The 21,756-nt window shown below is 38.5% G+C and overlaps 1 protein-coding gene across 1 annotated transcript in view; it reads left to right on the top strand.

Moving 5' to 3' along the window:
• Positions 1–21,756, top strand: part of Kcnh5 (potassium voltage-gated channel subfamily H member 5) — a 314,460-nt gene that overhangs the window by 226,260 nt on the left and 66,444 nt on the right. Inside the window, exon 10 of the mRNA XM_005343212.3 lies at positions 11,060–11,256. Within this exon, the coding sequence (XP_005343269.1) occupies positions 11,060–11,256 (197 nt within the window). The remainder of the gene's footprint in view (positions 1–11,059; positions 11,257–21,756) is intronic.

Here is a 21,756-nt window from a genome sequence, read left to right as displayed (position 1 = left end):
TTCTTAGTTAAGGGAGCCACCTTAGGGTTGGCAAGAGACTTGACCCTAGAGTGGCTCCCAGGAGCCCATGGGAATTTACTTTTGGAACTATTTTCAGAGTAGCAATGCAGGGAGTTGTTCTTGAGGGCCATAGATCTGACTAGTCAGCCTCTGCCTTTAGGAAAAAGCCTGGCAAGGGCTGAGGAAGTACGAAGACTTGCCCAGCTAGTTAGTAATAAAGAGAGGGTGGAATACACATCATCCTACTCCCTGTGGTCCTGCCTCATGGTGGTGGGTGAATTATGAAGAAGATGGTGCTGAGGAGGCTAATGAGACTCACAGGAGCAAACACAATGGGAGGAAATGAAATTTAGGGTTGTAAAGCCGGTCCCATTCATCTGCTTTCTTTACCCAGAAAAATTAGTTGGCTGACGATAAATTTATTCTAAAGTTCAGATACTTAGTAGGTAAGAATCCTAACAGAGCAACACCAACGAGGTAACACTCCACGAATCTGACAGAATTAAAACAAACAAACAAACAAAAAAAACAAAACAACTGAACATACAGTGGCCCTAGTGTAAGGTGCACGTTTTAGTAAACAAACTTGCTGAATGAATCTCTAGATCACTTTCTGCTCAAATACCTGCAGCAGGTTCATGGAATCCACACAGAGAGAGAAGGAAAAAATGGGAGGTCACGTGAGCTTGTGTTTCTCTCAAGTAAAATAACTTAAGAGTTGCACACTGTCAGCTTCATTTTGATCATATTTTTCATGGCCTGTGCCTCATGAAAAATGAGTTCAATCTTTAAACTATTGGATTTTTTATTTTTTTATTTTTTGCTACCGAGGTCAACCTACCGTAGCCTGACTGATTCTCATGAGAGAAAGAGTGACTGGTGGGTGCTAGACACTGCAAAGGCAAAAATGAAAATCAATGTGGAATCTGAGGGAAAAAAAACAAATAAAAAAGAAAACCTGATTTCAAAAAGTACAATTATTTGAAAAATACAGAATTCAGAATGGAGAAGAAATGACCTTTTGCTGGAAAGTGGTTTCTGTAAAAACTAGTAGAAAATGAATTGGGGCTGCAAAGAATAGAATACCAGTGTTTGCCAAGCAACCTTTAACTGTTTGAAAGAATAGTATGGCTACTGTTAAGTCTCTTGCTGGAATTATTTCTCTTTAAATATTATTGCAAGGAAATAGCAGAAGGCTTGGGAATCAGCAAGTTCTTGATGTTGCTGCTTGGTGTTTAGCTTTGGTCTGCTGGAGGAGAAAAGAGTCATTCACGGAAGCCTCACATCACCAGAACAACCCTTTGTGCTAAAGTGGAGGATATCCATGCTATGACCACTCCTGTGTGCTTAAAGAAGACGATAAAACACATCCCCCACCCAGTGAACAAATGCATTTGTTTTCTCCTTAATGATCTTGTCAGTAGGGATGATGGGTAAACAGGCATCAAACATGGTATGGAAGTGAGTGCTGTGGACTCCTTACCATCATTTACTTGGCTTCATTTCTTTCATTACCCTACCCCTCGTTAACCACTCTAAAGGGTTGGAAAAAGCAGCAAGGACAGTGCCTCTGACTTGGGCCTGTTCAAATGGAGCTGTTTGCTCAGCAGGACAGACAGAAAAAGTGCATTTTCCTCCCGTTTGAAAAGGAAATGGCTTCTGGCTTTGGCCAATGACACCATGAAATGAACACAGCCCCCCCCCCCCCCAGGTTTCAGGCTGGTCCCATTTATCTGCCACATTTTATTTATGTGAGCGTGTGCTTTTGATCTTCTCCCAAGTCTAGGGATTCACATGAGTCCTATCTAAATTAATGAGTCGAATTCTGTGGATACCTCTCTGACAGCCTTCTTCCTTTTATATTTTTTTAATGGGACCTTAAGAGGAATTACTTCCGCCAAGAGGCAATTAGAGTACAATTTTTAACATTTAAGACTCTGGAACAATGCTTCCAGAGCAGAGGAGAGGTGGTGGCTAGCTAACTCACCAATCACACGGGCGTGCGATGACTGTCCCTTCCTTTCTCTCTCCTTTCTTCTTGTTGCTTTTAAGTTATTTATTAACTTCCTTTGAAATAATTCCAAGTTGGAAGAAATTTCAAAAATTACCAGGTAATCTATCGTCTGCCTTTGTTGTCCTTACCTTTCATTTCCCTTCCTGTCCCTTCCCCTACGAGAGCTCTTGCCTCCTATCACTCCTCTCTCCTCTTCACCCCTACCTTACCCTCTTCCCCCCCTCCCCCTCTCTCCCTTCTTCTCCCCATTCACTTCCCCCTTCCCTTGTAGCCTGATGAGTCACTTGTCAAATTTTGTATAACTTCATTCAGTAGCCTTGCTTTCCTTATTATGGAATCTGCCGTAGAGAAAGGAAGGCTAGAGAAGGGAGGTCATGTTCAAATTAATTCAAACCTCTGGATTCAGGTTCTTTGGGGTCAGATCCTGGCTTCTATGCAGTCTCTTCGTAGGGCATAATTTTTTTGTGTGTCCAAGGTGTCAAGCGGTTAAATGAGTCAGTTCTGAAGTGGTTTAATAAGTTCTGAAGTATAACTAATTAGAGGAAAGAGAAAAAAATGCAGTCAACAAATGCCTTCATTTCCATACTGGGGATGGTTTCAGGATGTTTTTTTTTTTCTAAATAGGGCATATGAATATAATTGCAGTTGATGTCTTTTTCCAACTTGAAGTTCTTTTCAGTTCTTACACCTCCATGCAATTTTTTTTGTGTGTGACCTTCCCACTTTGTATGAAACACAAAGAATTCCAAATTAAGTTCATGATGCATACATATTTATCTTCATTAATGTCTTTTTACTTTTCAGTTCCTACTCTATAATTACTTAACGTGAATAGATTTGTTGGTATGGTTGAAATAGCCAGGTTACTTCTACATGTCTTGACAAGTATATTGTACCTTTCAGGGACTGTTCAAATAGTAGCTTGCTACCAACAATAGGCCTTGCTCCTGAGATTCAGGTTTTTGTTTTATTCACAGATCTGCTTTTTGCTCATCTTTATTGATTCTTAGAATCATAGGGTTAGAATCTTAAACCAAGAAAACCTCTGTCTTATGGCTTTTTAACTTTAACTTCAAATTCCCAAGAGAACTGTGAGTTCGTAGAGACTAGCATCCCCACCTGAGATGAGGGGTGTGGTGCCCTTGGGAGCTTGAGAGGCAGAGGCATAAGGAAGAAAGATGGAGGGCAAGTGAATCTAGAAAAATGAGAAAGATGAGTGGGGCCCAAATTTTACTTTACTTGGAATTGGTTCTTGAAGAGTCATGTCTTGTAAACATTTGTGCATTTTCAGAAAAAACACAAATTATTGTTTTTTAAAATTCAAAATCTACGCCTTCATTTTATTCCAAACAAAAAATCAAATCCAAGATATAAATGAATAATATTTTGTCATTCTGAGAACTGGGAAAATGTGACATTGAACTTTGGTTATTGTTTTTCCCTGTACCCTTGCTGTTAGATGTCAAGGGGTTTGTGCCCTAAGCTTCCAGAACTAACTCTCTTTCTTCCTTGTTCTCTTTCCATATGCCCTTTTAAAAAATGAACCATGAAACATGTAGATTTGACCTGCATATTATGAAGACAAGTGCCAGTAATGTCAGCAGATTTGCTCTTTTTTCTTGGAGCACGTGTTCGCTGCATTTTCAATGGCATTGATTTGAACAGTTTAAGAAATGTTTATGACATCTTTTATCTAGGGCTCTGATATTTGCCCTTATGTGACAAATATCACTAGAGACATACAAGCCCTTATCTTCCTGCTAGTTTCAAACCCTTTCCACAGCATCCTTTAAACTAAGTCCTTTTATTGTATCCTGTGTGTTTGTATGTGTTTGTACACACATGTGTGCATGCGTGCATGGGTGTGTGTCTGTGTACATAAGCACTAAAAAGAGAAGACAACCTGGAGTGCTGTTCATCATGTATTGTCCACCTCGGTTTCTGAGACAGCATTTCTAACAGGTCTTGAACTTGCCAAGTAAGTGAGGCCAGCTGGCCACTGAGCCTCATGTATCTCCTTGTCTCTACTTTCCATCTCTGGAAAGTGTGTACCACAATGCCTAACTTTATTTTAGGTGACTTGTGGAGATTGCACTCTCAAATACTCATGCTTGCAAGCAAAGTACTTCACTGACTGAGCCATTTCTCAGGTTTCTTCTTTGGCTCTCTTAATATTAGATTTACTATCAGTTCCTATTATTACTGCTCTTGTAGTTTTTGTTCAAAGCTGTGACTGCCCACAGTCTGCCCTCAGCTTCAATCCCTGGTTCTGTATACTCTGCCATCATAGCCATCATCCAGGGCATCACACCCATCTCCTTGGGATTTCTACAATGACTTTCCAGCCTCAAGGATTAAATAGAACCACTTTCACAGATGACGAGGATGCTCAGACCCTGCTCTTGCCTTCCTTGTTAGTGGCTTGTGACATGCCTTTTCTCTACCATGCTCTTTACTGAGTTGTATGCATATGCAAACTGAAAATAAATATGTAGAAAGGATTATATTCTAACAAACCTGGAAAACTTTTAGCTTTAATACTTGTCAACTTATTTCCTTTCTTCTTTAAAATATTTCCCGATAGCACTTACAGTTTGTAAATAGTCAAGGTCAATTTAAAAACATAAATAAGAAAAATTTAAGCTGAATATGTCTATAAATATGTGTTCATAATACAACTTATAAGCTGACTTCCATGCTTACTTATAGTGATGCAGTGATTAATAAATTAAGCAAGTGCCATTCATGTCCAATGTTTCCTTGTTAACTTTCAATTATGTTGATGAAACCATTGTTGAATGTGAGGTATTGAAATCTCTGAATAATACTATATTACTGGTTCCTTCTTTTCCTTCTGTCAAAGAATATTTATTTTATCTATGTTCCGCTACTGCATATATTTATAGCATCCTTCACAATTTGTCCCTTTATCATTAAGCAAGGACCTTCTCTGTTGCTGGTGGTCATTGTTTTCTAGAAGTCTATCTTATATCGGTACCCTTGCTCCCTTTTAATCACAATCGTATACACTTTCAGTCTGCTTTTAAGTGTCTTCAAAAATAAAATCTGTCAACTATCATCAGCATACGGTTATTATTATTTTTATCAGGCTCTGTTATTATTAGAGTCACCTCTAGCCATAACTGATATTGATTTTATTTAGCCCCTTTGTGTCTTGGATTGGACAGTTACATGCATTTACATTCAACATTCTTATTGATAGGTAGATAATGGCTGTTTTATTACTTGTCTTCTAGCATTTTGTATCCCCCTTGTTTCTTTCTCTACTTCTATTCTTTCTATATGATTTGGGGGATTCCTGAAGTGCTAAGTTTTGGTTACATGTTCTTCCTTTTGAGTATCTACTGTAGTTTTTAGAGATTTTTGTTAAATAAGGAGATTTTTTAACTTTCCCGGCCCATAAACAAATACACACATTCACTATCTGAGATAATATATATTAATTTGATTCACCCTGGTTATAAATTAATTACCTACATATACCTTTGCTGGCTAGTTCTATGTCAATTTTACAAAGTCTAGCTTTATTTTGAAACAGGGGACCTCAACTGAGAAATTATTTTCACCAGAATGGCCTGTAGGCAAGCCTGTGGTGTAATTTCTTTATTAAGATGTCAGATATGGGAGGGCTCAGCTCACTGTGGGTATTGCCATTCTTGAGCTGATAGTCCTGGGTGCTACAAGAAAGCATGGTGAGAAAGTCATTACATAGCACTCCCCCATGATCTCTGCATCAGTTCCTGACTCATGGTTGTTGTCGTTTGAGTTCCTGCCCTGAATTCCCTCAGTAATTGACTGTGATGTGGCATTGAAAGCTGAAATAAACTCTCATCAGATGGGAAACTCATCAATTAGAACCATGGTCATGCTCCAAACACACTCAAGGAACTACCCAAGTAAAATTCAAAAGATCTTTTGGATACGGTAGTTGTTTTAACCAATGTATAATTGTGGTTATTTTTGTGCATTTTAAAACCCATATCATCAACTCACTAGATAATTTGTCAAAGATAAAAAAAACCAAATCTGTCTGTTAAACTAGCCCCATAGGGTATCACAATTCCCAAACAGGTTATAGACTGTTGTATTCCTTTAAACACGTTGTAATTCTAGCTCTGTTTTGTCTTCACATTTTACAGTTTCTTACTATGTGGATAGCAAGCATTAATTTCTATTTTTTCAATTCCATTTCCCATGGTTCATCAGTGAAATTCTTCATAAGGCTTGATGCAAAGAACTGAGAAAATATAAATAGACCAAACAACAGCTTTCCTGTGAAGTGTGAGGTTCCATCCTATTTCAGGGCTTTGAGGGAGGCTAGTATACTTAAGATCAAAATGTTTACAGCTGACATGATTGTACCCAGCAGGAACTGACCTAAAAACTACCACCAGACTTTCTATCGTCATGAACATGAATAGGCGTTTCTTTGCCTGAAAGCATGTAAAGTCTTTGCTATGCAGATAGGCTGCATCTTTATTGGGCATCCCATGCACACTGCCACATGTCCACATTTTGTAGCTTTTCTTCAGGATGTATAAAGTTTATAATATGCCTTGAAGATGAAGAGTATTAATGGGCTTTACCACACCTGGTAAATAATTCATTGACGTGCATGACCACCTTCCCAGAAGTGTAATAAAAGATTGCTGTGAATTGAATCATGTATTAGGTGACTTGCTTGGATAGAGAAAATATAATTTGAAATGAACGACTAAGCTGGTATCTAGCTTACATATCACATATACTCAGGGAAGTTTTATGCCATGAAATGGTTAGTATCAGGTATTAAATAATGAAAAATTGATGATGGGTGCAGAATGCTCCATGTTTGTTAATTTTGTTATATTTCTCTAATATTTTTAGCAGAAGTAGGGGACAAAATTTGTCATGAGTTAAAATTCTTGTTTCTTATTACTCTTTTGTGTATAGTTATTTTCACCATGATTCTAAAAAGGTAGAAGATTTTAGAGTGAGCTTGAAACACAGTGGTAGAGCTCTAGGTTCATTGTGAGCATGCTTGAGGCTCTGAGTCTGATCCTCAGCTTTACAAAAAGACACCTGTTTAAAAATTCAAAGGATAAATGAGTTAAAACTTTAATATTTCAGTTAGATAACATACCTAATTAAAATCTGAATGCTCGCACAATGAAGAGCCATCTGTTTTGATAAGAGGCAGCTCTGTTCATTCATTGAGTACCTTTAAACTCCTAGTCTCCACTAACAAGCAATGACTGTTTATTGGCTATTCTGAGGCTAGGATAAGAGTTACCCACATTAGTTAATTTTGCTGTCATTGTTTAAAATGTTTGTATTTGTACATGCTTTAATTGTTTTGCTCATTTTGATAAAGGTTATAAAGAATCATTCTAAAGTAAACTGTGAAATGACAGAAAGAAAAAGTGATGAACACATTACTCGAAACCTTTAGTTTTATTACTAAATGTACTTTCTTTTAGCTGTTTGTTTTATCTAAATTTGTTCTTGATTGACAAGTTAATAACATCATAATGGAATATACATCATAGCATAATTACACAATCACTTTAATTCTCTCATGAAAAATTTCTTTAAAAATACATTTCTTGATAATACTTTGAATCTTGGTACTTTATTTTTATATTTACATACTTTATTACGGCTATTAGAGGCAGATAGGAAATTTTAGTAAAGTAGTTTCTTCTTCAAGAACCATGACCTCACTAGACCCAGGTAGTTGGTTGGGTTTCTAGTACCAGGCATGATTTCGCTCTTATTAAAGAGGCCTTAAGTCCAATTACAGAGTTGTTGATTGCTACCAAGATATGGGTACCAATATGGTACCCTTTGGGTTATTTTACTATACTGGTAATTGTTGTAATTTATTAGTATTATAGGTGGGCAGGACTATTGGTTATGACACATTCTGTTGGTATGAAAGTAGGCCCTTGACACAACTTATCAAAATAAAGAAATGGACATCCCAAAATAACAGAATCAGAAATGAGCAGGGAAGCATCACAACAGACATAAAAGAAATTAAGAATATTCTAAGAATACTTTAAAAACCCATACTCCATTAATTTAATTGGGAAAACATAAAAGAAGCAAATGATTTCTAGATTCATCACTGTAATTATTTGATCAATTTTGATCTAGTATCCTAAGATCAACATTTTGTATGTTATTTCGCAACTGATTTAAGTCTTTATTCATTGATATTTTACATATATTTTGTAATTTAGTATATATATATATATATATATATATATATATATATGGCATGTTTTTTAACCTGTCAGCCCGTGATTGATAACATTTCCCTGTGTGTTTCTTGAGATGCTTCTAATCTTTTTATTAATTCCTAGAACTGAGACTACTGAGCCAAATGCATTAGTTAGTATCAGAGCATATCATACCTGAAAAATCACATAGCTGATCACTTATAAATTGATCAGAAATGATATTATAATTGGCAATTTGAGGGCGCTAGAGAGATGGCTCAGTGGTTAAGAGCACTGACTGCTCTTCCAGAGGTCCTGAGTTCAATTCCCTGAAACCACATGGTGGCTCACAACCATCTGTAATGAGATCTGTGCTTGCCCCTCTTCTGACCAACAGGCAGAATAAGGTATACAAATAAATTTTAAAAAATGGTGGAATAGATGGGAAAAGAATTACCAAATACTTAAAATATAAATATATTAAATAATTATCAATTTGAGAAATTGTCATAGAAATGAATCTGAAGAAATCTAACCCTCTTTCCCTCTCTTTAAGGAAAAATAAGAGTCTGAAGAAAACATAGAATATGTAAACATATTAGAGATAAAAATAAACAAACAAACAAAAACCACAAACTAGGTAGAGGTGGATTTGAAAAGCCTTCTTAAAAACTTATGTTGTTAGCACTAGAGACTGTGCTACTGCAACTGCTATTAACATCTTTTCTTTATAGAATAATGCATGTAAACTTAAGAGAAACCCACGCATTGTCCCCATAGTTCTGCGAGAAGCTTCCAGTTTCATTCATTTGCTTCTAAGCTTTATGTATATGTATGAGTGATAGGGTAGGGCAGGCATGTTGTATATAAAATGCAATTGTACTGATTTCATAGTTATGTAATATGAGCGCTCTGTATACCATTTCATGTGATTTGTGTTACTTAGTGGCTATCCAGTGTTTCAGAATTTATTCATCTCTTGACCTTTATCTCACTACACTTTGTTGGAGTATTATAAATAAATATTAGTTTGGCGGGCATTTTCACGAGTAAATTTAGCACCTCGGATTATGCAGTTAGAATACTTTTATTTAGAATTGCTAGTTTAACGAGAATGCCACATACCGATTTCATCATTGTAATACGATGTGTTATTATGATATAAGTATCTGTCATCGGTCTCCCCAGTTATCATAATAATGTGTCCCTTGATTATTTATCTACTTAGCCTCTAATGTTATTTTCTTGCACAGCTGTAGTTATCGAACAACTGCGTCACTAACAGTGACACCAACTGCAAGGATTTTTCAGTGGGTCGAAATACCAGTGGATTGTTGAAAATGAGTTAAGTAGCTACTATGGTTATTTTATGCTGATCTTGCGGCTCACATGGTGCTCTGAGCACCTTCTGCATCTACCATAGAGTGTCTGTTGAGGTTGGCCCCTCTGCTACTACATCAAAGAGCCTCCCTGCTGCCCATTTGGGCAAAGAATCTGTGATCTACTCAACCAGCTTCTTTGTTTCTATGTGCATTTCTTTCTCCCATTTCTCTGGTTTACACACACTTTCCTTTCTCTTGGTGTTATTGTGCCTGGGGGTTTATGGAACACTTCTTTTCCCCCTGTTCAGATCTGAATCTACACGGTATAAATAGGTATTTATTCCTCTGTGTGATTAGGATGTGGAAAGAACAAGTCATCCACGGAATGCCTCTAGAAAAGTGCATCCCACTGGAGTATATTCCTGCTGTCTCTTCCATCTTAACACAGATTGGTAGAAACAGAACAAAGAAAGCACATGGCTAAATTTTGACATTTGACAGTTCCTCAAGCCCTTTGTAAAACTAAGGCTTCTGATTTGGAATGTTCAATGTTCTTGAGCATCTAGGGGTGGGGCTTCTGAAGTGAATAGGTGATTCGTTTACTTTTAGAATTTTAGAGATACATCTACATTTTACTCTTGCATGGGACTATTTCTCTGGTTCTGTGGGATTACAAGTGTGTATCCCGCACCATTTCCCATTTTCTCATGGTTTAGTTTCTTTCTTTCTTTTTGTTATTGTTGTTGTTGTGGTTTTTTTTTTTGTTTTTTTGTTTTTTTGTTTTTTTTTTTTGATATAGGGTTTCTCTGTAGCTTTGGGGCCTGTTTTGAAACTCACTTTGCAGACCAGACTGGCCTTGAACTCATAGAGATCCACCTTCCAAGTGCTGGGATTAAAGGCGTGCACCACCACCACCTGGAGCAGTTTAGTTTCTTAACCTTAGGAAACAGGGTTAAGGCGCACTTGAGCCAGACCTTGCGACCTTGTCAGGTTAATTGCACGGGGAGAGAAGGTCATGCTCTGAGGACAGAGACCTGACAAGTCTTAGTGTGCTTGGAGTGCAATGCTAAGTTATAATGAATAATTCGGTTTAACGTACATCGCGTCTGTCATAGATTTGTAAATGATATAACAACAGATTCTTGGACTGCATTTTGTTTTTTTGCCAATTTTCTTCCTAGAGAGAGTGAGAAAGAAAAAAAAAGAAGTTATTTTTGCTCTTTCTAATCAGATGGGAAAAGGTAATGATGCGAACGCTATTGAAATTGTTTGTTACAATGAGGGTATTAACTACTCCGGTGAATCGCATGTATGCTACCCACACCAGCTTTCCATCAGAAACTGAAACCTGGGGCGTGTTGCTATGATGAAAAGTTGCTGTGCAATGTTCTGTATATGCAGAGGGGCTGGTGCTCTAAATTCTATAGATGAGCATGATCTCTTAAGCTGAATAACACCAGTGGGTGTGGCTGAACCTATTGTCTTGTCCTGCTTTCCAGGGAAAGGCGATGTGTTTGGAGACATCTTCTGGAAGGAAACCACCCTTGCTCATGCTTGTGCCAATGTCCGGGCCCTGACTTACTGTGACCTGCACATCATTAAGCGAGAAGCCTTGCTCAAGGTCCTTGACTTCTACACAGCGTTTGCAAACTCATTTTCAAGGAACCTCACTCTCACTTGCAATCTAAGGAAGCGGGTATGTTGTATCTACATTCCCTTATGAGTACCCAGTAGCAGATTATATTCTATCAGCCAAGAATGGAAACGGTTTCATTTTGAAGTGGTCCATTCCTGTCTCCATAGAGTGATGCCATTTTCTTTCCTTTTATTTATATTGTTCACTTTGAAAGGGAGAAGATACTCTGATTATCTAAGTAAATGTTTGGGTCTTTGTTATTTAAGATGAAAAATGAAAAACAGACTTGGGAAAAAGCAAATGGGTCTGGAAACTGTGCTATGGCATGGTATATTACTACTCAGGGCTTAGAATGTCCAAGGTCCAAGAATCAAGGAGTTGTGGAGTTCACAAGGCTGTGTGTCTCACACGGCCTTCAGTATACATCAGGGTCCCAAAGAAATAGGCTCTAATGGCAGTGAAGGAATGAACTTGCCAAAGAGAGTGAGTACAAACATGGAAAAGGTCCAGCTATCCTTTTTCCATGTCCTTCATATAGACTGCCACCAGACGAGGTGGCCCAAATTTAAGGGGGATCTTCTTGCCTCAAAAGATCCAGATTTAGGGTGAATCTTCCCACTTCAAATAATAGAATGAAGAAAAATCCCTCATAGGGGTATTCAGCCCCTTGGTTTCTAGTTAATTCCAAATGCAGTGAAGTTGGCAACCAAGGATACCCCTCACATATGGTTTGCTCCTGGACTTTGTGACACCACTCTAAAAGGAACAGCAGCATCTTTCTTTGATTGTATGGATGTCTTCCGAGTTGGGAATGTCAGTCAAAGTGGCTACCCATTATCTATTCCCGTTGCTCTTTAAACCCATCTTCTCATCTCATAATCGATTCACAAAGCTTCCTTTTCCTCAGTTCTTTCAAAGAACACCGTCAGAAAAAGGAGTTCGCCACACTGACATACCCTGAAAACAGAGACGGGATTCATTTGCTCTGGTGCTCCTGCAAATTTGACCTTCATTACCATCTGCTTCTTTATTGATGAGTGTGACATAAAGTTATTTGCATAAAGAAACCTCCTCTCTCTGATTTATAGGTCATCGGGCATTGACTAAGACTCTTTTATGGCCAAGAATGAAATACACATTTGTATAACTGCACTTAAGGAACTTCACGTAAAATGATTGCCTGTCCATACTGAAGTATTTTGGAATAATGGTCCTTCCTTTCAACAGGCTCTTAAAACCTTCCTTGTAGCTAATGTGAAGGCAAACAAGCCCATCAATATAGAAATTAATGTCCGCACTGTAGCAATACAGAAACAAATAGAAATAAATCAATGTGCAAGATTCTTGTTCAGGGTCCAAGAGACGTCTAAGCCAGTAGGAATGGGAATCCCACTGACTTTTCAAACACTTTATCTGTGTGAGAGCAAGGTTTCAGTTCATATGTTTGTTAACAAATTGTCATTGAATATCCATCCAGAATCTGTGGGACAAGCAAATGGTTGTAGAGAAGAGGGATGAACCACAGACTCCTGTGCTCAGAAAGCTTCAAGTGCACATCACGTGAAACATCAACAATTGGACCTTAGCCGGGGATGGATGAAAGGGAAGGACCCAAACATGCATCAAATATTTTGCCTGCTGTTAGGGAGCCCACAGTTCTTGCATCCTTACTCTGCTTTCCGCTCTAAGGTCTCCATCCACAAACAGCTATTTGAAGCTCTTATAGTCACACTGTTTCAAAATGGATCCCATTTGGAATTCTTCCCCATTCTGTAAGGGGACCTAAACCCTTATATTACATTTTGTAGAATACATACTATCATGGTCCTTTTCAAAACAGATTTCTTACATCAAATCTCATCTGATATGTATGACATTTTGTGACATAAGATGGGGACTTTTTTCTTTCTTCAGTCATGTGAAGAAATCAGAGCCCGGGGAATTAATATTAAATAACCCACTGCCCTAGTTAGGGTTACTATTGCTACAATGAAACATCCTGACCAAGAGTGAGCTAAGGAAAGAGTTTATTTGGCTTGCATGGCCACACTGTAGTATATAACTGAAGGAAGTCAGAACAGAACTCAAGCAGGGCAGGAACCTGGAGGCAGAAGTATAGCAGGCTTTCTTTGGGGCTACCAACCAGCTCCCAAATCATGACAAGGAGACTCATTAGTTATGAATGCTTGGCCTTATCTTATTCTTTTCCCACTAGCTCTTATAAATTAACTCAACCTATTTCTCTTCATTTGTTTTGCTTCAGGGACTTTTGCCTTTCCTTTATGTCCTATTCCATGTTTGACTGACTTCGGCTGCATGCCTAGCTGGCCCTGACGTGTCTCTGTTTCTTTTCCCCTTTAGTCTCTTCTCTCTTGAGCCTGAATTCCTGCTATTACTCCCTCAGCCAACCAGACCTGCTGTCTAGATATTGGCTGTTCAACTTTTTATTAGACCAATCAGGTGCCTTAGGCAGGCAAAGCAATACATTCGTATATTGTCAAACAAATGCAGCATAAACAAGTGTAACAGATATTTGCTTATTTAAGTCGTATTCCACAACTCAGGAGCTGATGCAGAAGCCATGGATTGGGTACTGGGTACTGCTTATTGGCTTGCTCATTATAACTTTCTCAGCCTACTTTCTTATAGAACCCAGGACTACCAGCCCAAGGATGGTACCACTCACAATGGGCTGCAAATTCTCCCATTAATCACTAATTAAGAAAATGTCCCATAGTTGGATGTTAAAGAGACTTCTTTTTTTTTTCAGTTGAGGCTCCCTTATTTAAGATGACAGCTTGTGTCAAGTTGACATAAAACTAGCTAGTATACCAACTGATATGGTGGCAAGGCAGACTTAAGAAGGAATAATTCAAACAGATCACAAATAGAATATAAGTTTCATCAAAATAAGTCAATCATAAAGCAAGCTCTGCAGGAGGTACAACACACACACACACACACACATTTTGTTGGTTATTATAGCTGACAACCTGTATAACTGAGGCTCCACCAGTTAAAAAAATAAGCTACAGACCAAGAACATGCATTTGTTTTTATTTTTTAATTAGGATCTGGGGACCATATACTTGTCTCTACAGGTGCTAGTGTGCTAAGTTACGAATGGCTTCTCCCATTTTCAGTCTGTTATAACTTGCATTGCCTTTGAATTCTATTCATTCTGATAATGATTCTAATCTCATTCACAATCCCATCCTTCTGCTCTTTTGGGTTATTTAGTAACTTGGCTAACCGGAGAAAAGGATGTGTTGCCAGTCTCTGCCACTTTATTCTCAGCCAAAAAAAAAAAAACTGTGAAAGAGAACTGTGAAAGAGTGTCTTCAAAGATTAGTAATACCAACTACCATTCAAACAGCCTATTTTATGTGTCTAGGCATAAGTATTTTATGTATGATAATATTATTAAAGTCAGCATCCCACATTCAAATCGTAACAATCTCCATTTTAACTACAAGAAGGTGAAGGTTCAGAGAGTGGTATTTACACCAACCAAATAATTTGTCGGTCAAGATCTGGATTTTAACCATTCTTTGATTCTACAAACTTCCCACAATTACTGCCAGGCTTTTCCATAGACATCTTTCACAGACACATGCTCCACAGTTTGTAGGATGTCCCATTTGCTCATTTACTTTAGTCCCCATCACTTTACTAGTTGTAAAAGAATGAGGATGTTCTTGCTGTTATTGTAAGAACAATTGTGTCGAACGATTGTCACTCACTTGTGTAACTGAGCTATGGATCTCATAGTGGCCATGGCCACTGAGTAAGAATATAGTTCTAGTAAGCAGAGGATTAGATTTTGAATCCAGTTTCTCAGCTGTATTGAAGTACAGCTCTGACCACTTTATAAATTGATGCATTGGTTCAGCGGAGACATCGAGTATGTGGTTTTCCATGGCTATGCTAGAGAAGAACTGGGTGATTCTTTGCTTCCCTGCCCTCATCTCCTGCTATACAAATGAGGTTTCCCTTAAAAGAAACTTAAGTCTTTCACTCTTCTATTTTAAAAGTTCATGTAAAAATAATGTTCAGGTAATTTTATACAACAATTAGAGCTAGGATTAGCAAACTTTGTGAATCAAGGCACAGACAGTGAAAACCTTAGGATGTATGCCTACCTCAACTATTCAGTTTTACCATTGTAGCACAAGACCATCCTCCTACACTAGTCAGCCATAACAGAATCAAACCAAGAACTTCAGTACGTTTTGTATATCAATCGTATTAAATGCCAGCAAAGCAAATAAGGCACAACAGCCATCATTTCACCCATGGAAAGGCAGAGGTTCTGAGAATGGGATATAGTATCTCAAAGGTGGACTGTCTTAAATAAGAATTTTTCAATCTGGTCGTTAGGAAGCCTGAACTGAGTGTCTGGTCCGTTTGATTCTATGGTGAGGGTTCTTTTTTTTTGAGCTTGCAGATAGCTACCTTCTCACTGCATCCTTAATGTGGGACAGGGAGGGATGGACTCTCTGCCCTTCTTCTTATAAAAGGCCTTCAATATGAATAGGCTAATAAACAAACACTGTTGTGTTTCTAGAAAATGTTCCCAGACAAGCGACTGGCTACCCATGGGATCTACATGTGTCTGCTGCTGGATGCAGAGGGCTGGGTGAAGATGGAAACTAGCCGTACAAATAGAAGCCTTTCTGCCTTTAACAGAAAGCACAGATCCCTTATTTGAGGGCCACTATAAACCAGAAACTATCATACAAATAAGAGTGGTTTCAGAGCCAGGCAGAGAGCACGCAGGAGCAAGGACAGACTGGCAGTGAGTGTGAAAACGAGTGAGTTCACACTGAAGGTCAAAGCTCCTGCTTCTCACTCAGGTCGGAAACTGCTTTATTGGGGGCCAGGCTGGTTTCCTTCAAACATTGCTCAGAGGGAAATTGGAGTATAAGCTTTATGTAAAATCAAAATACTTCAGTAAATAATAAAAATTAGTAATAAAGCAAATTTAATTTATTAGTTCTAAAATTTCTGCACAAATAAAAAATTGTGTCTGTTTAGTTTTGGCCCAACAGGTTGTGAATATATTAAGGAGCCTCTTATCTCATGGTATTGGAAACTTGAGATGTTTAAATGATAATAAAATTCTTGTATTTTATTTATTTTTTAAGGGATAGGATCTGTCTCATGGGGTGGGTCTTAAATGCAATTAGATGTTGGTTGGCTACTTCAATAAAATTTGTGCCTAAAACATAGATATTAAGATATTCCTAATTTTGTTTTGGTTATCACTGTTTAATTTTATGCTTTTAAAGAAACTCTTCCTAAAAGAGCCCACATACTTCACCAGACAACAGAAGATTAAGCCTCTTGTGCACAAAAGAACTTGGTTGGTATACTGTTTTCTGTGATGAGAATACACTTTCCTGGTTTATTCTGAGTTTAGACATAGTCAGAAAGGGCATCAGAGTTGAAATTTTTGCTGAATTTATTTACGTATTTCTACATTTAACCAGTTCAAGATGATGCTGTTTCTGGGGATGTGAAAGAATGAGTGTGTAGTGGACTCAGAACCATCTGCAGGTCTGAGATAGTTGGTGCCACTTTGTAGTGGTACCAAAGAGTTCCACAATAGCCAGGAATTGAGTATAACAAAGGTCTACTTAATTAGGGATAAACTCACAGTCAGGGTAGCGATCCGCAATTCTCTGCATGTGCTGGAATCTGGAACCAAATCTAGCAACAAAAAGGCATGCTCACGCTTTTTGTCTGCACTTATATTTAGTACATGAGACCACACCCAAAATAAGCCAGCATCTTAAAAGCCATTGGCTGAAGGAGTTCCCACAACACCTGACACACTCAGTGTGGGTGATAGATTCCAAAATGCTCCCACTGGACTCTTAAATTCATTGTATTTAAATCATTCTACCTAGTGGTTCTTCAGCAGTGTTGATGACATAAAAACCAGATTGAATGCAGAAGTCACAGATGTCCTTTAAAGTGTCCTTAAACAATTAACCGGGGGGATTTGGATTGTAGGTGATTCCTACCACTCTGGCTAGTGAGTCACTTTCTGTGCTTAAATTGCTTATTCAGATAATATGGTTTATATAAGCATTGTGATGTCTTTATTTTATTCTGTGGAATTTTGGTACAAGCTGGGGAGAAGATGCCTACATGTACGCTCCCCAGATACTGTATCCCTAGTGAATTTTATGGTTGACAACATTTCACATACACTTCCGTAACTCTTACTGGATGAACTAGAGAGAGGATGCTGGATGCTCTTCTGTAGCTTTGCCAACCTCTCCCATGCAAACCTACTTTTGCTAAACTGGCTTTGTATACTTAGGCTGCAGTAGGTCACAGCCACTACTGTAACTCTGTGCTGTTCTTGTGACTTCTAGTTGGTCATTCAAGCTAGAGATAGTTTTGAGGACCAACAATGAACCATTTATAAAGGTTAATAAGAAATCTGTATTCTCAGTCTCTCAGATATGCAGATACATTGGTAATTTTGTTGGAACCCTTTTCTGTAAAAAATTGCTGAAGCCCACAGACATTACATTTTATGAATATAAGAAAATGAGCCATTTAAAAGTTGGTAGGTATATTTGTACATGAGGCTGTCAAGAGAATTTCATTTCCTTGGAGCTTAAAATAAATGCTACATTAGCACTTACGGCTACATTAAGCTTGGCTGAGATTGCGAATTATTTCTGAATATTTTCTTCACTTTCAAGATAGCAGGAACATATTTCCCTCCAGAGTAACTACTTAAATAAGAAGAGTGAGAGATTGCGTTTGCTATTTTCTGTACATATTCTGACAAGACACTTTGCTGAAGTGTGTCACAGAAAGCACTGGTTAGCTCAGTGTATATTCAATACACCTTCCTACTAACAGTCATGGGGGCACTGGGGAGAGGACCAGGGTCTGCTGTCCAGGAGACCACAGAATAGAGATCATCATAGATACAGGGAAGTTCTGTGAAAGGATCCACTCAGGTTTAAAAGGGGCACCAAAGGGATGATACAGTTTATCTCAAGAGATGGGATAAGGGGAGTCTAGAAGGGTGATGACAACACAGGGTTTAAGATTTCACTTCAAAGAGAGGATTATCAAGAATAAGAAATATTTTGATTGATTTCATTATAGGTAAAAAATAAACAAACTAAGAACCTGAAGGGATTCACTCATGTTTACATAGAAAGTTGGTGTCAAAGCTTTTACTGGTATCTAAGTTATTTGAGTCTAGTATTGTCAACATTTCTACTATTCGATATCGATTAAAAAGCCTTGTGAATAAAGGTGGGACCCTGGGGAACTTCCCCTGTTCCATGTTAATATGCCCATTGATATTGCCATTGCTCTTGTCTTGTTTATGAGACAATTTCTAGGAGAGACTAAAGATACATCTTTAAAGCCCTTTGTGGGAGATTATAATGTTTGTTGCTTGATTATGTTTAGTCTTAAGAAAGAAGACAGATAGTATGAGCTCACCTGTGAGGTAGAGATTGATTTCAATGTGTTTCACACCGTGCTTCAGTACAAATGAGCAGAAAGCCCCAAATAAACAAGCAAGCAAGCAGGCAAACAAAGCAAGCTGTATGTCATGCTTACCATCTGTGAGTAGGATTCCAACCCAAGTATGATCCAAGATCAACAGTGGATGTTGGCATCTCTGTCATTTGCATTGCAAAGGACTTCACAGTAACAAAAGCACATGCATTTCACATCAACATCATTTAAGGAGTGGTATGCTGGCACATGAAAAAATATTGTATCACCATCCACATTCTGCTATGCTCTTTGCTCTCATGTCAGTATCTTAGGAACTGTGCTGGTTACTACATCACTTAGAATAAGTACATAGAATGAGAAGTTCTCCCATTGGACATGAAACATTGCTTATTAACCTTTACATTAAAAGCTATGAAAACATAGACAAATTTATCACAAAAGATGACAATCATGAGCACTAAAAATAATGAGAAGCAGGGAGAGTTGTGTTTCTGTAGAACTAAAGAGCCCTGAAATTGGCTCAGCTGGTGGCGCCGAGGCATATGGAGTTGTGTAGAGAATGGCTTTTTGTTGGGGCCGAGAACCAATATTACTATCCATCCAGTTCTAAAATTCGCAAAGGAAAATGTTGTAAACTACATTATGATAAGAACAAAAACTAAGCCACATTACATAATGTTAATGGAGGCTAAAATATCTATCAAAGGAGTACTTCCTGTTTAATTTCCTTGCGGGGGTTATATTTACAGATATAGACTCCTTTATGGCTCTTAATAAGTGGTTCTCAATCTTCCTATTGCTGCGGCCCTTTAATATGGTTATGCTGACCCCCAACCATAAAATTATTTTGTTGCTCCTTCATAACTGTAGCTTTCCATTGTGATGGACCACAGTGTAAATATGTTATATGCGGGATATATGATAAGCACCCCGAAAGGGGTCCCACAGCTTGAAAACCGCGGCTCTAGATAAAGACTGGTGGTCACACTTTTTCACTCCATGACTTTGCTGAATTTTCCACCATCATGAAAGTTCTAAACCAAGTGGTACTAGAGAAAGTGTGTTTAATACTCCTATAGCGGTTGTAGAGTGGAATCCACTGGATACCAACAGAAAATGATGCCAAACTGAAAACTGCCCTTCAGTTGTATTAGCCAAGCACCTTCCTTGCTTGCCTGGGAGTAGTTGCGGGTTCAGACTCCCGAGTACTGTACGCTCTAGCACTCAGCTCAGGGCTAATTTGGAATCTGGAATCAGTGTTAACTTAATGCTCAGATTCACATATATCTCATATAGGTCCAGTATTTGGCTACTACAACATAAAACTAATCAGTGGCTTAAACTATGGAACTTGATTTGTTCACACTTACAGAAGCTAAAATGACCAACCTAAGGGGTTGGGGTTATGGCCTGATGATAGCCATTCCTCTAGGGAACACCTTCTCACTGCGGGCTCATGTGCCCTTTCTGCTGGTGTTCTCCATGGAGGGAGTGAACAAAGGGAATTTTGGTATTTCTTTTTAATAGATCTACTGATTATTCTTGGCATCACTATGGCTCTTGTCATTTTCCTATGTAGAAGCCATGTCTAAAGCTAAAGCCAGACCAGAAGTTATGATCTCAGTATATGAATTGCAGAAGGATGTCAACAATTGATCCATACTCACAAGTTTATTTTTTTTTAAAGTTAAACATGAAGAAACAATTGAGCTTAACACTTATAGATGTGTGGGACTGATCACTCTAGATGTACAACAAAATATGTTGATTTTAATAACTTCTGAGTTGTACCAGGTTATGCAGTGATTGATGAAGACCTATTGACCAAGGATCTTCAGAGGAATAAAATGGACAGACTAGATACTTAATTGTAAAGGGGGGAGGTATTAAATTGGCTTACATGTGTGGAGATTGGCCCTACTGTGCCAGAGAAACAGAGAACCTGGTATTTGCTCAGTTAGTTCAAGAAACTGGAAGAGTCATACAAGGGAGACTAATGACACCATCCCAGTTTGGGACTGATGGCCTAAAAGCACCCTGCAGTGTGGCTGATGTATCAACCAATGTTACAGTCCCAGTTTGAGGCTGCAGAGGTGAGGTCCCACACTATGGCAGCAGTACCAGAAACCCTTGCTCAGGTAGACTGAAGCTTGCTCATAATGAATGGGCAGGGCTGATCATTCAAGGAAGGCTTTTTAAACTTTGGTCACTATCCCACATGACAATCATCTTTGGAAGTGCTCCTACAGACAGCCAAGAATAATTCTCTGCTAATCTCCTAGGCATGCATCTCTCAATTCAAGCAAGTTGACAATCAAGATTAACTATTACAAACTGGGCGCCAGACAGTACATACTTGTAATTCTAACAGTTAAGAAACGGAGGAAGGAGAAATCTGAGACGATCATGGCTAGCAGAGGCTGTGCCACAAGACCCAATTCCCACCAGAAGGAAAACAATGAGGAAAGGAGAGAATGAGCAGGAGGAGAGGAAGAGTTAAAGGAAAAGGTTAATCACAACAGAAGGATTTCCATTAGGAGACAGAGAAATGCCCCAAAGCCCCATCTCATATAGCTTTGTAAAGCAGGGAGACCAATGGGCTGAGACTTAGGGGATTACCTTTGCCTATAAAGCTAGACCTTTACTATACATGGTGCTGTTCTCGAGTCTAGCTCACTAGAAGTCAGCCCTCAGGTTTATGGGAAAGCAAAGCACCCACCGGCCCTGTGTTTTATTTTGCTGCAGGAAGAAACAGTGGTTTAGCTGCATGCTTGCACTGGAGGAGGCTTGAAATTTGGTAGCTGCTTTTCTTCCCAGAGTGCATGCTTATCCTGGTGACTCCAGCACCCTGAACTATCTTTTTACTTCTGAGAGCAATGAGGTATTTCAGCAGTCTTGTGAATGAAAACATTCTAGAAATGGCTACCAGAAACCTCCCTGAAGTTTGTGCTTGGTGTACATAACCTGTGTTCGGTGTAGATTTCAGAAGCAAATGCGAACATCTTTGGGAAAACGGAGTAGGATGTGACAATGGGATTTCTTTTTTTTTTTTTTTTT

The sequence above is a fragment of the Microtus ochrogaster genome, chromosome 1, assembly GCF_000317375.1.
Source record: "Microtus ochrogaster isolate Prairie Vole_2 chromosome 1, MicOch1.0, whole genome shotgun sequence".
Taxonomy (NCBI): domain Eukaryota; kingdom Metazoa; phylum Chordata; class Mammalia; order Rodentia; family Cricetidae; genus Microtus; species Microtus ochrogaster.
This window is presented reverse-complemented; position numbering and strand designations above follow the sequence as displayed.